The 14,852-nt window shown below is 39.2% G+C and overlaps 1 protein-coding gene across 1 annotated transcript in view; it reads left to right on the top strand.

Moving 5' to 3' along the window:
* Window positions 1-14,852, top strand: part of bpifcl (BPI fold containing family C, like) — a 74,360-nt gene that overhangs the window by 35,313 nt on the left and 24,195 nt on the right. Inside the window, exons 8-11 of the mRNA XM_028811935.2 lie at window positions 8,718-8,809; window positions 10,202-10,378; window positions 12,902-12,961; window positions 13,510-13,677. Of these exons, the coding sequence (XP_028667768.2) occupies window positions 8,718-8,809; window positions 10,202-10,378; window positions 12,902-12,961; window positions 13,510-13,677 (497 nt within the window). The remainder of the gene's footprint in view (window positions 1-8,717; window positions 8,810-10,201; window positions 10,379-12,901; window positions 12,962-13,509; window positions 13,678-14,852) is intronic.

The raw sequence follows: 14,852 nt of genomic DNA, 5'->3' as shown, positions 1-14,852 counted from the left end.
CTTTAAGGCATTTGATTTGTTACTGAGCATCGAGAACACACTCCTTTTCTGAGAGTTCTAATTTGAGTATAACCAAAGCCCACAGTGCTCTCTTGTGGGGATTTATTGTTACCTCATCCTTCAATTTTTTTTCTTTTTTTGCTATTTCTGTTATCAGCTTTAGATTTTCCAGGCTTCACCCTTTTTCTTTTCTCTATGGCTCTTGCTCTGCTAAGTTTAATTTCTCATCTTCTGAGCTGCTTGTCATCCCTAAACCACTCAGCTGACTCACATTTAAATTAGTTGTGTATTTTAAGAACTGTGACCAACTAGTCATGTTCCAAGTGAGAAAAGATCATTGTGATGAAATATGGAATAAATAATGTGAGGCTTAAAATCAGTTTACTGACAAAGTTACATTTATGGCTTTCATGTTATAACAGCTGATACACAGATATATATTGCTGCTCTTTTATTCATGTACTTCATTTTTTCTTTTTCACGAGATTTGTCTCATATACAGTGGATTCAGACCCCTTCACTTTCTGCACACTTTCCATTTTAATTGAATAGTCTGTCATTTTTACATACTCAATAACCCATAATGACAAAGTGAAACCATGTTTTCTGAAAGAATTGTGCATTTTACAACCATTTCTGAATTCACTGTAGTTTATCCGTGGAAGACTTTGTAACAAGTGTTAGGGGATATAAGATTAAATGAAAAAGGAAACAAAGCAAACATAAAGTGCACTTTCCATCCATCATGTTTCTCAGTCAGTTTTCTTTTAAAAGATGTGAGAGACCAGAAATGACCTCAGCAGCATTGAGCAGTAGACAGGTACCAGCCCTGGACAGGCTGCCAGTCATAAACTCCTTATATCTGGCTAATAATTGTGTTTCTGATTTACTTGCTATTAAAATCTTTAATACAAATTCTATTCACACTGTGAGAACAGAATTATGCTCTTAAAAACAGGTGCTGTGAGGCAGAAATAATACCCATTAGGCCACATTATCTTCATATTTCACGCTGTAAGATGTGTTCTTTGAGACGAACACAGTGTTTACTGCTGTGTACTCAGAGGACAAGTCTTGGATGATCAATTAATTTTGCCATAGACAATCAATTACTTTTACCACAGGCGTTTTGTAATTTATAAGAGAAGTTCAAATCCAAGCTTGTAAAACATTTAACCAGAGCCACTTGACCAAGAAGAAGACAGGACCAAGTAGCTGAGAACATGAAAACTGCTGGTAAAATGAAGTGGTGGTCTCCTTCTCTATTGTGTCATATCAGCTGAGTCCTCATCCTAGTGGATTGTAACATCTGCAGGTTTTCAAAACTATTCTTATTTAGACCCCTTGTCAATTAAACCTCATCCTATTTCCATTATTCTTTTGTCGTTTTGAGTCTAAAAATTCTCATCCATTTTTGTACGAATGTAACAAACATTATTCAGTTTTTCTGACTAAGCTTGTTAAGAATGTGCTTTTGAAATACTGTACCCATGATATTAATATGATTTAAGCTGTTTATCCCATCTGTTGAAATGACACTTAAAGAGCAGCTTCTCTTTACCATTGGCTCCTGAAGTTAACTCCCACACGTTTCGCCCATCATTGGTGCCAACTTTCTTCCATGAAGAGTACTTAGTTGTGTTCCTCTTTTGGTCTGTTCTTTGTTTAATGTCACTGCCTGAATATAATTAAGGAAGTGAACTTACAGAACAACGAACGTCAATTCAAAGAAGAAAATGAAAAAAGGACGCTCCCTCTAATAAAATATATATTGAAAATATAAATACACACAGCCAAGTCTTTCTGACTACATCATGAGAACAGAAATGGATGAGCCGATTGCCCAATTAGTTTAAATAGTAGTAATTCTGAAATGTACCTGAATGGTGACAGTGAACAAGGAGCAGACCGACACAAAGAGGACTGACTCTGAGCATTCTTGTGCTAAGCAGACTGATAGCTGTAATGTCCAAAATTCTAAGAAACAGTACATATGTAGTGTAGGTGTCTGACAGTTTGCAAGAGTGAAGAAACATTAACATATCAGAAATATAGAGAAGGAAATGAAAAGATAGTGAAAACAACTGGAGAAGTGGAGTTCATGTATTAGACATCACAGCATGTACAGTAACTGGATGTAAGGGCTTGGTGTGCCACCCAGAGTTAGCTTCAGATTCTGCTGGGATCGGCTTTATCTTGTTTGACCCAAAAATGTGATCTATTGGGTTCCATAAATGGATGAATGGATTATTAAAGTTCAATAAAAATACTAATGTGTTTATATAGCACGTTTCATATATTGGTTACAGCTCAAAGTGTTTACGAAAATTACAATACTATCTCCATAGTAATATGCTACTGACAGTCTATAATAATAATAATAATAACTAGAGAAAGAAATATTTAAGATATAAAGTAAACAGGATAACATAAAAAAATTGCTAAAACTATTAACTATTTATTCTATAAGTGATGGTGTGATTAAGTTATTAAAAGAAGGACTGTAGTAATAGTATACAGTAACTGTCATGTCCAATGAACAGGCCACACATTACTGCAGTCCAGTGGAAGGTGCAACACAAAGTGTGCACACAATACAATAAACACAATAAAGTGTGTTTATTTGCACATAGAAAACCAGGATAAGGTAAGTAATCCGTTTAAGGCAAAAACCTTTGTGTATATGTGCAAGCCCACTTCTGGAGTTCTCCTTTGGCAAAATGCTTCATAGTCATTAAACCACACAAAAACTACTTAAACGCCATCATCGGTTGGCCACTCTGAACCTGAAAACAAGCATGGAGCCTATGTCTCCTGAGCAGTGTGGGGAACATTACTTTTAAAAGTAAATTAGTTAAATTACTCATTAATTACAAAAAATCCCAACAAAATCTAATTTACATTATAAAGCTGAAAAATATGTGCATATTAAATATATATATATATATATATATTTATATATATATATATATATATATATATATATATATATATATATATATATATATATATATATATATGTATATATATATATATATATATATATATATATATATATATATATATATATATATATATCTACTCTATAAAATCCTAAGCCTAAAAGAGCAACAATTTTGTGCACCGATTTTATGTCATGTTTTTTGTCACACTTTAAACCAAGCTTATTTTAAAACCTACATATACAGTGCATCCGGAAAGTATTCACAGAGCATCACTTTTTCCACATTTTGTTATGTTACAGCCTTTTTCCAAAATGGATTAAATTCATTTTTTTCCTCAGAATTCTACACACAACACCCCATAATGACAACGTGAAAAAAGTTTACTTGAGGTTTTTGCAAATTAAAAAAAATAAAAATAAAAAATTGTAACATAACAAAATGTGGAAAAAGTGATGCGCTGTGAATACTTTCCGGATGCACTATATATGTTTGGTATCATTCTTTTCAGAATTTATCGAACTTTAATGTGATGTTGTTAGATTTTCAGATTCTTATTCCATTTTTAAATTATAAAGTAAAAAATATCAAGAACTCACGTCCCGCGACACAAGACTGTGTGCCAAGAGATTTAACCATGCCCGGAGCTGGAAATAAAAGAGAAAGAGTAGGACAGCTGCTGTACAGGCCGCTCGAAATGCAGATCACGTGGCACGGCAGCAGCAGCAAGCCAGCAGCTGATCGAGCAAAGAGGAGGTAAAAAGAAACTGTATTTGTTTCCCATTGTATCACCGTTTAAGAGGGGGTTTAGGAGGAGCGACCGCGTCTCCTTTGGGTGCGTTAGGCTGCCCTCTTCACAACGCGAGTGGCAGAGACATGAAATGGCTGGTGCATAACGCAGGCCAGAGGGATTGACGAGCGAAACAAGCAGGGAGCGAACCCCCTAGTATAAATATATATATATACATATATATAGATATATATATATATTGTCGCAGGTGGCTGGGGGGGCGACCCGGCCAGGACACCCCAGGGGACTGGAAGAGGGTTTGCACCTTCCCCAGAACACGTAGGGGTGACCGCCCTGGTTGCAAGGGGGACCACAGGTACAGAGCTTTGAAGCTCAACCCTGTAGGGGCCCGTGGTCACCACCAGGGGGCGCCCCAATGCCTTTAGAGCCCTGGACCTCAGCACTTCCACCACACCTGGAAGTGTCTGGGGGAAGAGATGCGGGGACACCTGGAGCACATCGGGGTGATGATAAAAGGGGCCGCCTCCCTCCATTCGAGAGTGAGAGTTGGGTGGGGAGAAGGACAGAGCTCAGGTGGAGAGGAGAAGAGGCAGTCTGAAGAGAAAGGCATTCGAGGTTGGCCTGGACTTTGGGGACTTTTGGGAGTTTTGAAGTGCACTTGTGTAAATATGACTGTAAATAAATGTGGTGTGGGTAAAGTCAATGTGTCTGCCTGTCTGTGTCCACAATATATATATATATATAAATACATGGAAGAGAAGGTCTGTGATACGGTTTGCATATTTGCAGCTGGAGATCCATAAAGGGAGAAAAATGAATCACGTATCATAAAGTAGTTTTTATTCCTGAGATTTCAAGCCCAGCCAGGGGTCTTCATCAGAGGATAATGCTTAGACTTACAAGAATCAAAGGCAATATATAGCACAAAATTACGTGGGGGGTGGGGGAGGTGGCTTAGTCAGTGTGATTGGGGGAGGTATTGGGTGTACAGTTTATTTATTATGAACATGTTCATCTTAAGTTTGCATATGCTGGATTTATGTCCAAGTGTCTGTTGATAGCGTTCTCATTTGATAGCCAAGATTCAGCCAGCTCTCTGGCACTTTTAGTACTGGCCTTAAATTTTACTTGTACATTGTCCCAGTTAAATGTATGTTCTGTTGATTTAGTATGCGTACATAGGACAAACTTCAAAAAGAATCACAACACGTATACAGGAACATCGCAACGCCATCAGAAGAAAGGACTCACTATCATTGATCTATACACAATATTCTCCGGTCCTGTTCAGCCTATATACATTGGACTTCCAATACAAGTCAGAGTCCTGCCACGTGCAAAAGTTTGCTGAAGACACTGCTATCGTGGGCTGCATCAGGAGTGGGCAGGAGGAGGAGTATAGGAACCTAATAAAGGACTTTGTTAAATGGTGCGACTCAAACCACCTACAACTGAACACCAGCAAAACCAAAGAGCTGGTTGTGGATTTTAGGAGGCCCAGGCCCCTCATGGACCCCGTGATCATCAGAGGTGACTGTGTGTAGAGGGTACAGACCTATAAATACCTGGGAGTGCAGCTGGATGATAAATTGGACTGAACTGCCAATACTGATGCTCTATGCAAGAGTGGACAGAGCCGACTATACTTCCTTAGGAGGCTGGCGTCTTTCAACATCTGCAATAAGATGCTGCAGATGTTCTATCAGACGGTTGTGGCGAGCACCCTCTTCTATGCGGTGGTGTGCTGGGGAGGCAGCATAAAGAAGGACGCCTCACGCCTGGACAAACTGGTGAGGAAGGCAGGCTCTATTGTAGGCATGGAGCTGGACAGTTTGACATCTGTGGTAGAGCGACGGGCGCTGAGCAGGCTCCTGTCAGTCATGGAGAATCCACTGCATCCACTGAACAGTATCATCTCCAGACAGAGGAGCAGCTTCAGCGACAGACTGCTGTCACTGTTCTGCTCCACTGACAGACTGAGGAGATTGTTCCTCCCCCACACTATGCGACTCTTCAATTTCAAGGGGAGTAAACGGTAACATTATATAAAGTTATTGATTGTTATACCTGCCTCACACTCTCCACCTTGCACTTTTTAACTTGCACTGTGTTTTTATCACTCTTTAATTAATTTTGGTTTTATCAGTAAGCTGCTGCTGGAGTATGTGAATTTCCCCTTGGGGATTAATAAAGTATCTATCTATCTATCTATCTATCTATCTATCTATCTATCTATCTATCTATCTATCTATCTATCTATCTATCTATCTATCTATCTATCTATCTATCTATCTATCTATCTATCTATCTATCTATCTATCTATCTATCTATCTATCTATCTAAAATACAATAATCAGAGCAATGAAGAAGAAAGAAGAAAAGCAGACATTGCAGACCATGTATGTAGAAATGGAACATACATGACCTAATAATCTATTTATCTATTATCGAAGCTGCATAATCTTGCTGAAGATTTGTGAGACACAAGTGCATCATAATATATATTTATAATATAAATTCTTGCTCACACACAAATCTAGAAAGCAAAATGACTAAGTATCCCTAAATTTCATAGGTGTGTAACAAATACAAATAACCAGTATAAAATTAGTAAACACGGAAGGAAATTTCAACATCATGACTACACTTATTTTAGTGGAGAATAAGAAGGAATTCCTCCTGGCCAGGCCAAGAGCAAAACAGCAAAGAAAGAGGTGGTAATAAGAAGAACTTGTAACCTACCTTTCCAAGACATTCAGACTAGCAAGACCAGACATCATGACCCAACTACCATTGTTCCACTAATAGAGAAATCTGCAGTCAGGTGGAGAATAATCCTATTATTGATGAAATGTTGGTCATAGCCTACTGTATATCAACGTTTCTCAACCTTTAAGTATTTGCGACCCGAGTTTTCATAACAGTTTTAATTGTGCCCCCGAATGTTTTTTTGAAACCCTAATAAAATTTATTCCTATATTTTTTGCTGCCGATACACCGCTACAAGTTAAAAATTTCCCTACAAATAGCAAAATTACACCACATATGGCAACATTCGCGCCCCCTTTTTTGTTACTTCACGCCCCCCTACATTGATTACTTACCACAGATTGAGAACCGCTGGCCTATATCAAGTCAAGCATACCAGGACCCCTGGATCTGAAACAGTTCGGCAGTTTTCTATGCAGCACTAACCTATTTTGTCAAAAGGACCACTTTACAGAGAGTGCTGTTTATTAACTTTAGCTTGTTAATCAGTACCATCATTTCCCAAAGCTCAGAATTCTTGGACTAAACACCATCCAGCTAAAGGACTTGCTGACTGGTAGGCTGCACATCTAACAGACCAATCTTAAATACCGCAGCTCAGCCTACTCATCTGTCTACTCATTACTGTATCATCAAGAATTACACCAACTCTATCCTCAAGTTTGCAGTGTTAGATTTGTTTGCCCTAACAAGACTTCTCATGAATGGTGCAATAAAAACAACTTGTCACTCAGTATTAGTAAAACAAAGGAGTGGATTGTGAACTTCTGCAAGATTTGGAACAAGTCATGTGCCTACGGATAATAATGAGGTTGCTATGGACAGACTAAGTAGCTTTTAGTTTTTAGGGGTCTAAATCACTTAAGATCTCTCATGATCCTTTAATCCAACTTAATAAAAGGACAAGTGTCTATGTGTGAAAAAGATGGCACATCACAAACATGTGTAGTAATAAAAATACATTTGTCATTCCAACAGATGGTGCAAAACAAACATTGATACTGCTTTTACCATTCCCGTAGCAAACACCATATAACCGAGACATATGCATTGTATGGTGTACTGCAAACGTTAATGCTGAGATCTACATTGATTACTTAGATTTCAACTTGTCTTAGACAGGTAGCACAGCTAATCAAACTAGTCTTGCCAAGAATGCTCAAGATGGCTTTCACTTTGGGGAGCTGGGCATTGATTGGTGGTTCCCTCACATCCTAAGTAACTTCTGCAGATGTACTGTGGAGGGTTCACCAGCCAGATACATCACAGTCTGGTAGAACAACTGCAGCATGAGTGACCACAAGGCCCTGTGGCAAGTACTTCAAATGACCATCAATTGGGACACTCCCAATCACACAGGACATTTTTATAAGATGCCTCAGTAAAGTAGTCACCCCTCATCTTAGTCTGCACATGTCCTCTATAGTCAGCCGTTTGACTTGATTAATGACTTTGGAAAGCTTTTATACTATCAATCTGTTTGCTCTGCAAATCGTAGATTATGAATATTCAGTGGCTCAGTTGCTTGTATTGGTTGACTGTTACCATTTTGATATTTAGGATGTGATATTTGTATTTTTAATCTGATACAATTGCAATTGGTTGCAATTTTTTTTTCTTTGCCATTGCCTTGTTTAGTGATCCGTTTTGCAGGCACAGAGTTGCTATACTGTATACCATATGGTGCTGGCACAGTGTTGCTATTGTCAGAATAATGAGACAAAGCCATTATGAAGGTTTGGGGCAGCCACCCATATAATGTGCCCTGGCTGCAAAAGGTTTTAAATAATTGTGATATATTCACAAGTCGGAGTCCAAAACAGAACTGAAGTCTTAGAGCTAAGATGGCGGCTTTAAAGGCCGGTTAAGGAAGTGAACATCTCTAGGGCCGGAATCGAAAGTGACGTCCTCTCTAGGCCTGGGACCGGAGGTGACATCCTCTCTAGGGCCGAAACCTGGCAGGATTTCCCGAGAGTGGTCTGCAAGAGGTTGAGAGAGACAGTCAGTGCACCCCGCCGCCCCCTGGTCTGGCATGGAATTACTATCATTTAGGCCCTTTAGCTGTCTCCTACTCACACGTGTGTGACACTATACTGTATACCATATGGTGACTCTGTGTTTGATGGTTCTGCACTAAAGTGGCTAGCAGAAAAGAAATATTTTTGTTCAGGGCACTGTATAATGACGGTGATAATGATGATGTTAATGATAACGATGATAATCTGAATTAACTGCATTTTTATCTGCTCCTTAGTTACGTTTCAGCTCGACCCAGCTGTTGTCCTTGAGTTTCCACTCATCAATCCTCCTCTTATCCAGAACACCAGTCTTGAGCTTGACATAAAGGTAGGTTTCATTAAATTTGTTAATTTCTTATTTTTTGCAAAATAGGACAACTTGATACTTGAAAATGGTGTTTAAAAAATCTAACAGGATGCTAATTGAACATTTTAGTGAACTTGGGGAAAAATGTTTAAATGAAAGTAACACTGTTATAATAGAGTAGTACTGAAAGTTGAATTAGCAAGTGTGGGGTACAGCCCGGACACAGACAGGTAGACATGATGGTTTCACCACACACACGTTTATTTACAATATTTACAAGTTTTGAAGTGCACAAACCCAGTGCCTCAGCACCAATCACCCTTCAGTCCTTGGCCACCACAATGCCTTCACTGTCTCTGGTCCGCCTCCACTCCTCTCCTCTGAGCTCCGTCCTACTTCCAACGACTCTTGCCAATGAATAGAGGGAGGTGGCCCCTTTTATACACCCCTGGATGGACTCCAGGTGCTTCCTGAGGAGCCTCTGTTGACACACCCCTGTGTGGCGGAAGCTCTGGCTGTGTACCCGGAAGTCCTCCGGGTGTCCCCAATCCTCTTCTCCACAGCACTTCCGGGTGTGGCAGAAGTGCTGAGGTCCAGGGCTCCCAAGGCATTGGGGTGCCCCCTGGCGGTGACCACGGTGCCCCTATAGGGTTGAGCTTCCAAGCTCTGTACCCGTGGCCCCCAATAGAACCAGGGCAGTCGCCCCCTCATGGTCTGGAGGAGGCACAAGCCCTCCTTTGGTCCTCCTGGGCATCCCGGCTGGGCATGAACCCCAGCCGGGTGCCATACAAGCTAAGTATATTTCCTCCCTTTATAACTTGTAGGTGTAGATGAAAGAGTTGGTCATAGTTTTTGACCATTGCGTCACCTGTGGGTATTTCTATTTCAGGTACAGTATGTAGAAATTTGGCCCACATACAAAAGATAAGGCAAAGAAATCACTGAAAATAAATAATTTATGCATACAGCGTTTTCCCAGCTTCAATAAAGTGGATCAGTGGTTAATGCCAGAGAGCTGGCTTTGAATCCTGACCCTGTCACTGACTCTGTGGCTTTTGCACATTCTCCTCATGTCTGCATGAGTTTTTCTCTGGTTACTCCAAATGGCATCCCACAGATGTGCATACTAGGAAGATGATAACTCTGAACTGTCCCCAAATGACTACGTATGCCCTACAGCAAATGTATGTCCAGTCCAGGGTTGTGCCTTACATCTTGTTCCAACTCCCTATGACCCTGAATAGGAACAAATAGGTTACAGCAATGGACAAATGGATGGATGGAGTAACTCCCATTTAAGAGGCCCAGCACGGCTGCCATACACTTGCTATTATGCTAATGGTAAACCCTATTTAAGCATGTTAGAAATAATACAAGGCATCTTCAGTCTTGAAACATTTCTTTCCCTGACAGGGAGAGTGGTACAGTACTGCACACCACCAGGAGCCTCCCTTTACACCATGTCCATTTAAACTGCCAGTGGAGAACAACTTCATGCTGTACTTTGGCCTGTCAGCATTCTCTGTAAATTCTGCAGCTTTTGCATATTTCTCAGCTGGAGTCCTAAAGTTATATGTGACTGATGAAATGGTAAGTAGATATTACATAAATCTATACTGTTTTTCTAAATGCCCAAATTAAAAACATTAATATTGTGCAGAGACACTTTACAGTTTATTCTGGGTTGATTATGTCACAGTATGTCCCAAAGAAAATCCCTGTGCATGTGCATTAGTGTATGTTTTAAATGAAGAAGCAAGATTAGGACTTTAGAAGTTCTTCTAAAAATAATTAACACAGACATAACAAAACTTTGTTGTGTACTGAAAGTGAATGTTGTGCTCCCATGCCTGGCCACTATCAGCCAACTGGATACAATGCATTTAGGTAACATTATTAGGGAGAACGAGAGTGTAAGTACTGGCAACTAGGTATGTCACCTAACCAAAGTTTATAAATATAGTGCACCTCTTATTAGGTCCACTTAGGTGGTACCGAATACAAACCCTTTTTGCCACCACAACAGCCTGACTCTTTCAATGCATGCATTCAAGCAAGCCCTGAAAGTATTAATTAGTTGATCTTGACCTCTTCTCACAGGCTATTCCTGCAGACTTGTTGGTTCCTGCACATTCAGTTGGGCTGAGATCTGGTGACTAAGCAGGCTACTGGAATGAATTGAAATCATTTTCTCCTTTGAAACAACTTGAGATGGTGTGTGCTTTTACATGAAAATACTATTACTACCACTCCCTTATTAGAGGCTGAACGAGGAAACTTCACGTCACCAAGACAGATGGGTATGCGCGCGCAAGTGCAGGAACGTTTAAATAGGGCGAACTGCACCTGAGCAGGTGTTGTCATACGGTGCATGTCCCGACGTGACGGTTTTTTGGAGGTCCATGGGTAATGTAAATGAGGATAGGATGGACAAAAGGGCTTGCGGTATAAAATCATGGTCCAAACACCAGGGGTCGTCATTTGACCAGATCTTCAGGTTAAAGTATACATCAGTGCTACTGGTTTGCTTAGCTTAGTAGTAGACATACGTACTGACCTTTGTGCATGTAGTAGGTGCTTAGTTTTTTTATTGTTTTTGATTATTTTTTCAGCCTGACCTTCGTTATCTGTCTTGTAACTTTTTTTTCACTTTTGTAGCTCCTGCACTAATTTTCTTTTGTTTTGAAAGCGTCTTTGCATTGGACTTTGTAAATATTTAGCAAGATATTCGTTTGTAAAATAGTTTGGACACAGATGGATTAAAACAAAATTCTGTTTTTGAATAATCTTTTTCAGCTTGAGTCTCTCTTACTCCATCCCCTGGTTGCTTGGTCTCACCTACTGGCACCCCAAGTCGGGAATGGTACAACAGTGTCCTTACCTGGGGTGTCACAGTTACATAAAGTATTGTCGTACTACGTTCTATTTGTTACGTGAGGATTTGTAGTGATTAGGAGGACTTCCCAAATGAAACCACATGAACATTAAGGCACAGGACAAGAACATAAATCTATAAAAAATTGTACTTCAATGTGTGGCAGAATTTGTAATCCAGTTGTGGGATGAAGCTTTACAACAAATAGACATCTGATGATCACAGCCACCTCTTCGGGTATCTTAAAACTACTTTTTAAAATTAGTGCCTCATCTTGTACTATTGGGGTTGCTGGGAATTGTGGTCCAAGTAGGTAGTTCTGCTACCTCCTTGTGCAAAAGGTAATGTAACTACCTGACAAACTGAGTTCCACTCAAAATTTTATTGTCCCAAGAGGGAAATTTAGTTTATCATCATGGTTATTTTAAACTGACATGAATATCAGTCCCAGTGTGATCCTTGACTGAAACACAGTGTGCACAGATCTTCTGTTCTCCTGCCTGTGTTCATCAGAGCTTTCTCCAAGGACGTGTTTGACTGATTGGCAATTCTAAAATGGCTGGGCCTGAGCAATTGTGCTCATGTTTGGATTATGTTATCCTGGTGTTGGAAAATGGGGTTCAAAAAATGAACTGGTTTAAGAGGTAGTTAAGAACATCTTTATTACAGTCAAGGTCACTGTACGTGAGGTGCAACCATTTTCAATCCTGATCTGCGGCAAGAAAGGATCCAGAGAGGAACACAAGAACAAAGTAGTTTGTACTATTGTATTGTATTTCTGAGGTGATAGATTGGCCATCTACTTGTGTTCAGTTTTGTGTATTGCATTTTTTGATATCCACTGCATGTCCATCCTACCTGAAAGGGGGTCTCTCTCTTAATTGTCTTTCCCAAGATTTCTTCAATGTTTTTTTTTCCTTCAAGGGTTTTCTTGTGGGAATTTTCCCTGTTTTCCTACAGAGTCAAGGTTAGGGGGGCTGTCAAAAAACAGGAGCTGTTAAAGAACTCCTTGTGTGATTTTGGGCTATAGAAGAGAAAAATGGTTGTTGTTCTAATAGACAGCAGTGATGCCAAGAGGTCAAAGAGATTGTCTTCAGGACACAGCAGCCAGAAATTCAGAATGAATCTAACTTTCCAGGTCTTCTAGTGGTATTTTGAATATTATCCTTTAATATATAAACTAAGCTTTTATAGGTACATCTCTTAGTTTCTAACAGTCTTTGTTCTGACTCTTTCAGGTTCCAAAATCATCTCCCATCAGGCTTACCACCAATAGTTTCGGAATGTTTATACCTGAGGTAAGAATAAGTGTTTATTTCATTTTTTGTAAAATTGTATTGCTTTAGCAAGATTTGTTCAAGTCTTTATAACATTTTACTTTACTTGGAGTCACATTTAACCTCTTGATGTGTACCAAAGTGTGATTTAAAAATGAGGTTTTGAAATAATCTTCCATTTCCACACTGGTCAGCATTTAACTTCAGTGCTGGATGGTAAGAGTGCTACAGTGATGGACACACATAAAGTGCCCTTCTAAATGTTACTTAATCTCCTACAACACAGCCCCTCAATTAAAGAAGCACAATAAATAGAAAAATAAACTTGGCACAAATTTAAGGCTCCTTAATTTCCATCAGTTCATGATGTGACACAACTGTAAATTGGCAAGGAGACTAGGATCCCATCCACGGAAAGATTTTGCCTTTGGACTGAAACATTGATATAAAGTAGGATCATGCAATGTGATGAATATGATGCTCTAGCTGTGTATAGTAAAAGAACAGAAAAATCTAAGATATGTCTAATTTTGTGCAGAGTCATTTACACTTCCTTTATTCTTCTCCAGCTTCCAAAACGCTACCCCAACATGTCCATGGAAATACTATTGCTTGCCAGAGAACCACCGCTTACTAAAGTTCAAGCTGACAACATCACAGAATCCGTGTTTGGAATTGCCAAAATGTTTGTGGTCCTACCAAATAAGACCCTGGCACCTGCCTTTGCCCTGGAAATTGTGAGTAGATGGCCAGATAAAGTAAAGTGCATTCCATTTGGCTATTTATACATTTTGTGACTTTCTCAGTTTCATTTCTATTTAAAACAGAAATATGTGGTTCTTAATTTGCAAGGTTTTACTATTTTCTTTAAATGGTGTAATTGTGCTGAATAATAGTGTTTGTAAAAAAACAAAAACTGTTCTGATATTGCAGAGCAATGCTATGTGTTATGGAAGCAGAGTTATCTGAAGTGCTTTGTACATTTGATCAAAATGCACTTTCTTTATCTATCACTATGATTTTCTAAGTAGACTTTCTCAGTCTGGATAATGGCTAACAACTCTTCAGTCATGTACCAGTATTATGTGGATCAAAACATATTTTCAAATGATTCTAGGCAAACATAAAAATCTTGTTTCATTTAGGATGTGTCTGCATAGTGCAAGCGTGTTAGAAGACAGATGTTAGGAGGTAGATGAATGGATATTGATTTAAAAAAAAACCAAGCAATTCTGGAATCTGAGACTGCTTGGACTTCACCTGCAGAGGGTGGATGTTCTCTGGGTGAATCCCCTAAGCCATGAACAACAGCAGGAACAAATATATGTGGATAGAGGGATAAATAACAGAAAGGGGGCAAAATGCACATGTACGGAGGGGGGAAGGAATAGACAAAACTGATAAAGACACCTAAGACACCGAAATTTATTGTGAATTTCCCCTTGGGATTAATAAAGTTTCTATCTATCTATCTATCTATCTATCTATCTATCTATCTATCTATCTATCTATCTATCTATCTATCTATCTATCTATCTATCTATCTATCTATCTATCTATCTATCTATGAGTTACAAATGGTCCCTGTTTAGGTTACAAATGGTCCCTACTATCTATCTATCTATCTATCTATCTATCTATCTATCTATCTATCTATCTATCTATCTATCTATCTATCTATCTATCTATCTATCTATCTATCTATCTATCTATCTATCTATCTATCTATCTATCTATCTATCTATCTATCTCAAAGAGCTGACTGAGGCACTGCACCTTCTTTGATACAGCACAAAATGCTTCATTTTATCATCTAACACTTTTTAGCATCCTGCTCCTAAGGAATTGACTGGAAAGCACACACTTCTATGATCACATCAAATCTATAGCTCCCCTCCTCGTACACTTGGGC

The sequence above is a fragment of the Erpetoichthys calabaricus genome, chromosome 10 (assembly GCF_900747795.2).
Source record: "Erpetoichthys calabaricus chromosome 10, fErpCal1.3, whole genome shotgun sequence".
NCBI classification, from domain to species: domain Eukaryota; kingdom Metazoa; phylum Chordata; class Cladistia; order Polypteriformes; family Polypteridae; genus Erpetoichthys; species Erpetoichthys calabaricus.
Note: the sequence above shows the minus strand (reverse complement) of the source record. Positions and strands in the feature narration are given on the sequence as shown.